The 9,747-nt window shown below is 39.1% G+C and overlaps 1 protein-coding gene across 1 annotated transcript; it reads right to left on the reverse strand.

Annotated features, from left to right (window-relative positions):
• Positions 1-2,748: 2,748 nt before the first annotated feature.
• On the reverse strand, positions 2,749-3,942 carry LOC112865204 (olfactory receptor OR51C1-like). The gene has a single exon (XM_025928240.2). The coding sequence runs from the start codon at positions 3,691-3,693 to the stop codon at positions 2,749-2,751; it is 945 nt and encodes a 314-aa protein (XP_025784025.1). The 5' UTR covers positions 3,694-3,942.
• Between the last annotated feature and the right edge of the window lie 5,805 nt (positions 3,943-9,747).

Below are 9,747 nucleotides of genomic sequence, written 5' to 3' on the forward strand. Positions count from 1 at the left end.
ACCCTAAAATAATTGTTTAAGCAGTTTCCAGATTTGCATTGCAATGAATAATGATATGTTGAACATCACAACACGTCTTGGCCCACTTTCCCCCATTAGACACGTATTTTGAAGAATAAATCACTGGATATTACATAGTTAAAATTTTAATACATTTACCAAAGGGACCCGAATAACCCTTTTAAGAATTAAGTAAGTTTGATTTTTATTTGACTTCATGTTTTCTAGGCTTATTCATGTTCTGTGGCCATGGGTAGTCTATCTGGGGAAATAATAAGCATTACCAATAAATGGTTAGAATTACTGTAACTTAGACTTTCCTACTGAGGGAAATTATATCAAATATCCCTTGAATCATGCTGTACCTCAGAGGTTATAAGGCTGTTTAAACCCCAATTCATGACTTTATTTGTCCACTTTGTAGAAATATTTTACCTGTGGTCCTATTCTGTGCCAATGGAAGCATTTGTGACAAGGCCAAAGGTACACGAGACACAGTCCCTATCCCCAAGAATCTACATTCTTGAACTCACTAAATACGAAGCTATTGCATCATCAGAACAGAATGAAAGCATTTATAAATAGGCTTTTTCAATTCTGCACAGTGCCAGTCCTTTAAGACTCTAGGTTTTGAATCCCGGCCATGTGCCAAAGAAAAAATGCAGGGGAGTTGTGGCCCAGGGCCAGCTGACTGCCCTCACTATTCCGTGAGGGCTGCCTGAACAGCAGGGGTTGTAAGATCCCTGATCTGGGCAAGAGAGACTGGGGTGGTGCCATTTATCCCCAACGTCAACGAGGTGCGACTTCAGAAAGAAACACAGCAGCCCCCAGTGAAGTGGACCGCCTTACACCAAACCCTGCCCCTCTTGCCTGGCAACTACTTAATTACTGGGGCAAGCCTGACTCTGAGCCAACTGGGTAGGCCTCTCCTCCAGAGCCAACATAGCCAGCACCCCTCATGCACCAAGTGCACTGAAAATCACGCCTCACCACTACACTGAGAGTTCTTTTCTCCTTTTGTCTTCCTTCTTTTTTTTTTTTTTTTTTTTTTTTTGGAATCAGGCTCATAGTTTCTTGTTTGTTTTTTTCACTTCCTTTTTTTTTTAATCAGTCATTTTTATTGTTTTCTTTTTATTCTTTTTTCTTTTCTTCTATTTTTTCATTTTCTTTGGAATCAGCCTTATAATAGTTTTTTGATTCTCTGTTTGGTTTTTTGTTGTATTGTTCTCTTTCCTTTTCTCTTTTTATGGGATCAGGCTTTACTCCTTCCTCTTTTTTCCAGAGTTACTTCAGAAAGCAAATCAAAGCACACCTAGTTAAAGGTCCAAACACTCCACCACTGCAAGCAAGGAGGAGCTCTGCAGAGGCCTGACCAGGGGGGAAAGAGCAGTCACAACACAACAGCGAGTGCACACAGCATGTACCAGAAACACTTCCTGAAGTGCCAAGCACTGGACAGTGTATGACCCCTTTTTAATACAGCAGTACTCTCTGGTACGAGAAACATATCAAGCTTTTAAAACAAATAATCCAAGGGTGACTGGGTGGCTCAGTCAGTTAAGCATCTGACTTCAGCTCAGGTCATGGTCTCATGGTCCATGAGTTCAAGCCTCGCATCAGGCTCTGTGCTGACAGCTCAGAGCCTGGAGCTGCTTCAGATTCTGTGTCTCCCTCTCTCTCTGCCCCTCCCCCATTCATACGCTGTCTCTCAAAAATGAATAAATGTTAAAAAAAATTTTTTTAAACAAATAATCCAGTGAAGAAATGGGCAGAAGACATGAATAGACACTTCTCCAAAGAAGACATCCGGATGGCTAACCGACACATGAAAAGATGCTCAACATCACTCATCATCAGGGAAATACAAATCAATACCACAATGAGATGCCACCTTACACCTGTCAGAATGGCTAATATTAACAACTCAGGCAACAACAGATGTTGGTGAGGATGAAGAGAATAAGGATCTCTTTTGCATTGTTGGTGGGAATGCAAGCTGGTGCAGCCACTCTGGAAAACAGTATGGAGTTTCCTCAAAAAACAAAAAATAGAACTACCCTACAACCCAGCAATTTCACTGCTAGGTATTTATCCAAGGGATACAGGTGTGCTGTTTCGAAGGGACACATGCACCCTCATGTTTATAGCAGCACTATCAATAATAACCAAAGTATGGAAAGAGCCCAAGTGTCCATCAACCATCAACTGATGAATTGATAAAGAAGAGGTGTTTTATATACATACACACACACACACACACACACACACACACACAGTGAAGTATTACTCAGCAGTCAAAAAGAATGAAATCTTGCCATTACAACAACGTGGATGGAACTGGAGTGTATTACGCTAAGCTAAATAAGTCAGAGAAAGATAAATATCATATGATTTCACTCATATGTGGAATTTAAGAAACAAAATAGATAAACATAGGGGAAGGGAAGGAGAAATAAGATAAAAAGAGAGAGGGAGGCAAACCATAAGAGAGTCTTAAATACAGAGAACAAACCAAGAGCTGCTAGAGGGGAGTTGGGTGGGAGTTGAGCTAAATGGGTGATGGGTATTAGGAGGGCACTTGTTGATATGAGAACTAGGTGTTATATATAAGTGATAAATCACTGGGCTCTACTCCTAACACTAATACTACACTGTAGGTTACCTAACTCTAATTTAAATAAATAAATAATATAATAATCAAATATGAGTTAGAGAGACTATGGGAAGAAAGGATAAAATAAAAAATTCCTAAATCATCTTAGAAAGGAATATTTTGAGCACTGCCTTACGAATTTGCTTGGTTTTCACACTGTAGATTATGGGATTCATCACAGGAGGGATGAGCAGATAAACATTGGCAATGAGAGTGTGCACAAGGGGAGGGGCTTGCTTCCCAAATCTATGCACCAGTGACAAGCTGATCATGGGAATGTAGAAGATGGCAACAGCACTTATGTGTGAGACACAGGTACCAAAGACCTTTTTCCGCTCCTCTGGGGAGGCCATGTTGAGCACAGAGTGGATGATCAGAACATAGGAAAGGAGGATAAACACAGAGTCTAGGCCAGCAGTTGATATGACAATGGCCAAACCAAATGCACTGTTGATCTTGGTGTCTGTGCATGAAAGCGTCATCACATCAGGGTGGAAACAATATGAATGGTGCAGAACATGGCCATGGCAGAAAGACAGACGCTTTAGGAGCAGGAGTAAAGGCACTAGAGCCGTTGTCCCCCTAATAACAATGGCAAAGCCCACTTTGATGATCCTTGAATTGGTTAAGATTGTGGCATATCTCAGTGGGTTACAGATGGCAGTGAAGCGATCAAAGGCCATCGCCAGGAGTACTGAGGACTCCATGAATGTGAAACCATGGATAAAGAACATTTGACCAATGCAGGCATCAAAACTAATTTCTTGAGCATTGAACCAGAAAATACCCAGCATGGTGACCAATGTGGAAAGGCATAGTCCTAGGTCCGTGAAAGATAGCATGGAGAGGAAATAGTACATGGGTTCATGGAGGCTCGACTCAGTGAAGATCACAAACAGGATCATGCCATTCCCAGAGATGGCAATGGCATAGAGACAACAAAAAGGGATGGAGAGCCAGGCATGGTAAGTTTCAAAGCCAGGGATGCCAGTAAGAAAGAAGACTGCAGGGTGGAAAATGCTCTGATTGAAGGATGGCATGATGAGTGAAGGAAGCAGATTTCCCTGAAGGAAAAGACCATACAAGTAGGCAAGGAAAATGTTTTCACTCTCTTCTACACATCATACAATCCAGGATCACTAGTGAGCCTTGTCTTGTTCTTCAATGGAAGTGCAAACCCAGTTATCCTTTTCTTAGATTTGGAGTCCATCTTGGGTGAACTAAGGAAAGAGACAGAACACTAAATCATATACAAGGACACCTGGGTTTTAGCAAGAGTAACATGTTATATCTAGGCTTCAGCACATTTTCACATACATGTGTAAAAAAGGAGGTTAGGGGCGCCTGGGTGGCGCAGTCGGTTAAGCGTCCGACTTCAGCCAGGTCACGATCTTGCGGTCCGTGAGTTCGAGCCCCGCGTAAGGCTCTAGGCTGATGGCTCAGAGCCTGGAGCCTGTTTCCGATTCTGTGTCTCCCTCTCTCTCTGCCCCTCCCCCGTTCATGCTCTGTCTCTCTCTGTCCCAAAAATAAATAAACGTTGAAAAAAAAAATTAAAAAAAAAAAGGAGGTTAGAGTAGATAACTAACATATTTTCCAGTTTTATGATTCCATGTACATGGACAGATAGGATATTTCTGTGCAACTCTGGGACAATACAAAAGCCAATTCATCCTGCTTTTCTTCACTTCTCTTTTCCCCTTAAGAGGTCCATTAAGGCTTAAAAGTCCTACGGCACCTGGTTGGCTCAGTCGGTTGAGCTCCTGACTTCAGCTCATGTCTTGCAGTTTACGGGTTCGAGCCCCACATTGAGCTCACTGCTGTCAGCACAGAACCCACTTTGGATCCTCTGCCCACCTCTCTATGTCCCTCTCCCACTTGCGCGCTCTCTCTCTCAAAAATAAATAAACATTAAATAAAAAAGATAAGTCCTTATGCATCCAAATAAAAGAGGATCATAAAGACAATATTAAATATTTTCTAATACCACTGATTAAATAGCACAATGGCTATTGATAAAAACTAAATATTATTGAAGAGCAAATTCAATCTGGCAAATAAACTGCAATGGGTGATAACTGATAAAGTGTTTCATTGTATAGGTAGTAGCCTTGAATCAGATATTGTTTAAGGGAAATTCTCCCTGAAGAAATATGGCCCAAAGTTAACCTTACAAGAACAAAGGAACTAATTTCAAGCTAAGACATAACAATTAGAGTGGAATTACCTGATTATGATTCTTAATATTCCATTATTGTGAAAGGATAAGAAAATGAATGGAGATTTTGGTGGGTGTGGTCCCTTAGTAACTGTCATGAATCTGGGTTAATCTCCATTCAGGTGAAGGATGATGACATGTTCACCCACATCAAGAAATCTGTAGGATTAAAGAAGTTCCTCTATAGTGATTCTTGTCCTAAGTGTTCTTACACCCTATTTTATCTACAGAAATAATACTTGGTTTTTAAGGTATGTGCTCCTTTTTTACTCATTCACGTGTGTATTCACTCAACAAATATTTAAATATCTACAAAATTCCAGCGTGTGCAATTAGAATTACATCTGGTACCACAAGAAGGCCTGTCCATGACTCTGGGAAAGAAAATATCGAAGTGTATATAAGTCAACTTGGTAAGTTTCATTCCAACTCTATTAACAGGCAGTGGCTTTGACTAGAGTGGGGATAATTCATTACATGAAGTGTGATGAAGAGGGCATTTGAAGAGAAGAAAAGAGAAAAATGTTCAATATAGGAAGGCTCTTAAGAACTCAAACACAAAAAAATAATGTCTAGAAAATCTGAATTGAGGGGCAATGTATAACAAAATAAAATCCATTGGTTGGTTTCAATGCTTGTACATCAGTTGGAAGACAAATCTCACTTTTTCACCTGTGACTTACATGCAAGAATTAGAATATGTACTTAACTTGCTTTGCCAAAAAAGTGACTCCTGTGTTGTCTAACTGATGGCCGGTTTAAAGTCATAGGAACAGTGAAGGAGGTCAGAGGAAAGAGCCCTGGGGAATAGCAGTATTTTCAAAAAGGAAGAAGTCTACTGATGAGACTGGAGAGGCGTGCCACTCAGCTGAAAATAAACCCCCAGGAAAACACAAGGCCCTCATCAGTTTTTCTCAGACCTCTGACCTCAGAGCCAGGAAAAATGCCTGGCACAACAGTTTCTAAGAGCATCTGTTCAATGAATGAATTCATTATATCTGGTAATAGTAATAAACCCTAGACCCTTAATATCAGGCATATATTGTGATTCCTGATAGATACCCCTTCAAATTAGTAATAAAGTTCATGTAACCATATTGGCATATATTAAAATGGGAGATCAACACTTTTTCTGATTAATCTAGTATTCATCCTACCAGATATATTTCTATACAAAGATAGACCTGGTGATAGAAATAAATTTTTCTGTGTGAAGTTGTAAGGACCTTTAAATAATAACCTCTTTATTTTAAAGATGAGGAAACAGGCTCTCGCGTTAATGTTCTTTGTATTAGAGTTAAATAAATTAAGAGACCCCAAAGGATTATCTAAGTATCCAAACTAGCCTTCTCTTTAGTAACAACACTGATAATGTATTAAATGCCTACTATGTAACAATTTACTTCATTATATCTCTTTCTCTGAATCCTCTTTCCACTGCTTTGCATGCTTCCTCTGGTCTCCTTTTTGAATCAAAGGAAAACAGAGTGGGACTATTCCAATGGAGGGAACTCCATTAGTGAAGCTTGTGGAAAAATAATAGCTTTTTTTCCTTTTAATTCTATGATTCTTAACCCTCCTTTGGTCCTCTTGCACTAAAACTAATGAGCAAATATTAAATAACTATTCGTGGGAAGGTATACTTAAATGTCTCTTTCTCCCCAGTGGAGAATTCTTCCAAGACAAGGGCCATGACTTACAAATCCTTGTAACCAGACTACCAAGAACATATAAATAGACTGCCCCCACTATAAAGCTTTGCATTCATCACTATCACAACATGCCCTGGGTCTTATGAGCTCCTTTTATAGATGAGAAAACTGAAGCTAAAATTAGAAAACCAAGGCTCGAAGAAATCATGTTACTTTCTCACATTTATACAACATGACAATGGCAGATCTAAAAATTAAACTCTATTCTCTCTGACTTCAAATGCCATGCTTTGCCATTACTTATTTAAAAGGAATTTAATTTTTAAAATATGTTCAATGATGAACACATGCTCATAGCTTCATGACTTTAATGTATATTTTATTATATCAATTGTTTTTAAATTGATATATGAATATATATAGTATATGAATTTGTCAAATATATACTACTAAGTTCACCAATTTTCTCTGAACTGTTGGTTTTATAAACTATCTTAAGATTGTAGAGTCCTTGATGTATTCAGAAAAGATTTCAATGCACTAAAACACTGACCTTATGCAAAGGAGAAATCTTGAGTCTGGAAAGGGAGGTCATTTGCTCTTACCCTCTGCTCTTTGAAGAGTCATCCCACACAGCAGCAGAGGGTCTTTTAAAGCCAGAGAAAGAGAGAGAGAGAGAGAGAGAGAGAGATTATCTCAACCTCAAAACCTTATGGGCAGAAAGATGCTTCTGTCCCAAGGCTAGGAAAACATCCCCTGACCAGTCCTGCCCCATTAAGCCATCTCCAAAGAGGTTCTCTTTTGCCAAGAGAACTCAAACAGAATACTCAGGTATCAGACCTCAGAAAAGCAGGCTTTACAAAGGGCTCAGAAGCTGCCTGGTGAGAGTTATTTTCCCAACAGAAAATCAAATCCCTAGTAGACAACTATACACCTGTGTCCTGCTAACCCTTTGTGCCCTGAAAGACCACAAAGAGCAATTTCTTTGCATGCAGCTTCATTCTTAATTCGCCAAAGAAATATCTTGGAGATTCCAGGATTCCAGTTCATTCAAGAGCTTTTTGACCCCCAGACAGCTGTTAAGTCAAAACAAAGCTTTCATAGAGTAAAAGTAAGGGAGAAGGGGTGTTAATGGTTCACCCGTGAGTTTGCTTACCATTCATTTGCCAGTATTGCAGCAATCATAACACATAGATAACACAGGTAGGAGAGGAGGGGTGAATAACTGTATTCACTGAGGCCACTGCAGTGTTATCTGGTTCAGAGCCCATGACTGTTCCTGAGCATTCTGAATATCTGGAGAGTTGTTCCTAACTTGTACACAGGCATACAAAATGATAACTTAAAAGAAAGTGATTCAGCAAAGAAGCATATGAAAAGATGCTCCATATCATATGTCATCAGGGTAATGCAAACTAAAATAATAATGATTCTAGAATTGCCAAAATCCAGAACACTGACAACACCAAATCCTGGAAGGAAGTGGAGCAACAAGAAGTCCCATTCATGGCTGAAGGAATGGTCCAGAAAAATGTAAAATGGTCCAGCCACTTTAGAAGACAGTTTGGCAGTTTCTTACAAAACTGAACATATTCTTACTATACAATCCAGCAATTTCACTCCTTATATACCCAAAGGATTGAAAACTTATATCTACACAAAAATTGCATATGAATGTTTATTTTTTATTCATCATCGCCAGAAATTGGGAGCAATCAAGATGTCCCTTGCAAGCTTACAAAGGCACTATACTACTCTGATAACTGGTCTAAAACTGACACTAATACATTTATCCCTGTGGTAGAGACATTAACTATGTTTGACAGACAGCTTCTGTTAAAACTGTGGATATGGATACTCATTAATGGCCCTCAGACTTTGGTCATTAATACAGCCTTTTGACAATTGTGGGGACTGAGAGGGTTGGTAGTTTCAAGAACAGTAACTAATTAAACATACTTCTTGGCATAAAAAGCTATGCCAAGAGGGCACTGCCTTGCAAAGTTCTGCTACATGGAAAAAACGAATGAGGTATTTACTATCATTAGCATTGCTTACTTGTTCTGTGTAGTTTTTTTTTTCCTTCTGTCACAAGATTCTAGATTCCTAGGAAAGTCTGGAAAGACATAGTTTTTTCCAGGAGTTCATCAAAAATCTGAAAATAAGCTACCCATTTGAGGTATCTTCAGGACTAATATAGAAACTTAGTCTTCCTGCAGAAAGCACTTTAACAGATGGGGCAGACATCCTCACAGCCCTGAATAAATTTGTCATGAAATGACTGAGACTCCATGGGAAAAATGCATAATTCAAACAGTTGTTTCCAAGATACAGAAGCAAAAGGGGGATACCCAGGCTATTACAGGGACATATATGTGAAAATCTTGCTGGTCATGCTAAGGATTCCAATCTAAAGAGCCTTGGTCCATGAACAGGGCTACAGGAGCTAGTATTCTGTTAGGAGAACTTCAGGTTGTTTTCTAGTGCAAACTGAGGGATTTAAACCATTCAACAGCCCAAGTTTAATGGTTAGTGGATACACAAACAGAGGGCATAATGACCCTCCTTCATTCTGTTGATAGAGTGTCTCTTCTAATTGGCGTGTCCCAAGGCTTGAATATTTTGAATACCTTCTCTGCATTCACCTATTCCTTTAGAGTTAACAAGCACTGGTTAAAATCAAAGTATTTAAAACCAGATAGCCAGGATCCAAAACTTAGCTCTGTCATCAAAAGTGTGACCATGGGATAATTATGCAACCACCTCCACTCAATTTCTTCAATTTTACATGGGGATAATAATTGTATCCGCTCCATAGATTTAGTTCATGTAATAAATAAAGTGACCCAATATTAATCTATACAAAAGTCAGCATAGAACACTTTGTACTCACTCATAATAGGTTATTAACAATTGTCAATATTTATGATTATTGATTGTCATTACAATTATTTTTTTCATTAATATAGCAATTTTAATAAATTATTATTTAGTGACTGGTATGTGTCAGATACTATGCTCCAGATATCAAGAATTAAAAGGTGTAGTCTCTACCCTCAAGAAGTTCACATTTCTGACAGGTAAGACAGTCACTGTAGTAAAAGAAATCTGATAAGGACGTCACCCTGCTTCCAATCCTCTGGCTTCACAGATCCCTGAGGAATCTGGCTTTGTAGGCCTTTTGGCTCTATCCTAAAAGCACTGTCTTTCCACCCTCTCTGCTTCAA

The sequence above is a fragment of the Puma concolor genome, chromosome D1, assembly GCF_028749965.1.
Source record: "Puma concolor isolate L17-30 chromosome D1, mPumCon1.1.hap2, whole genome shotgun sequence".
NCBI classification, from domain to species: Eukaryota; Metazoa; Chordata; class Mammalia; order Carnivora; family Felidae; genus Puma; species Puma concolor.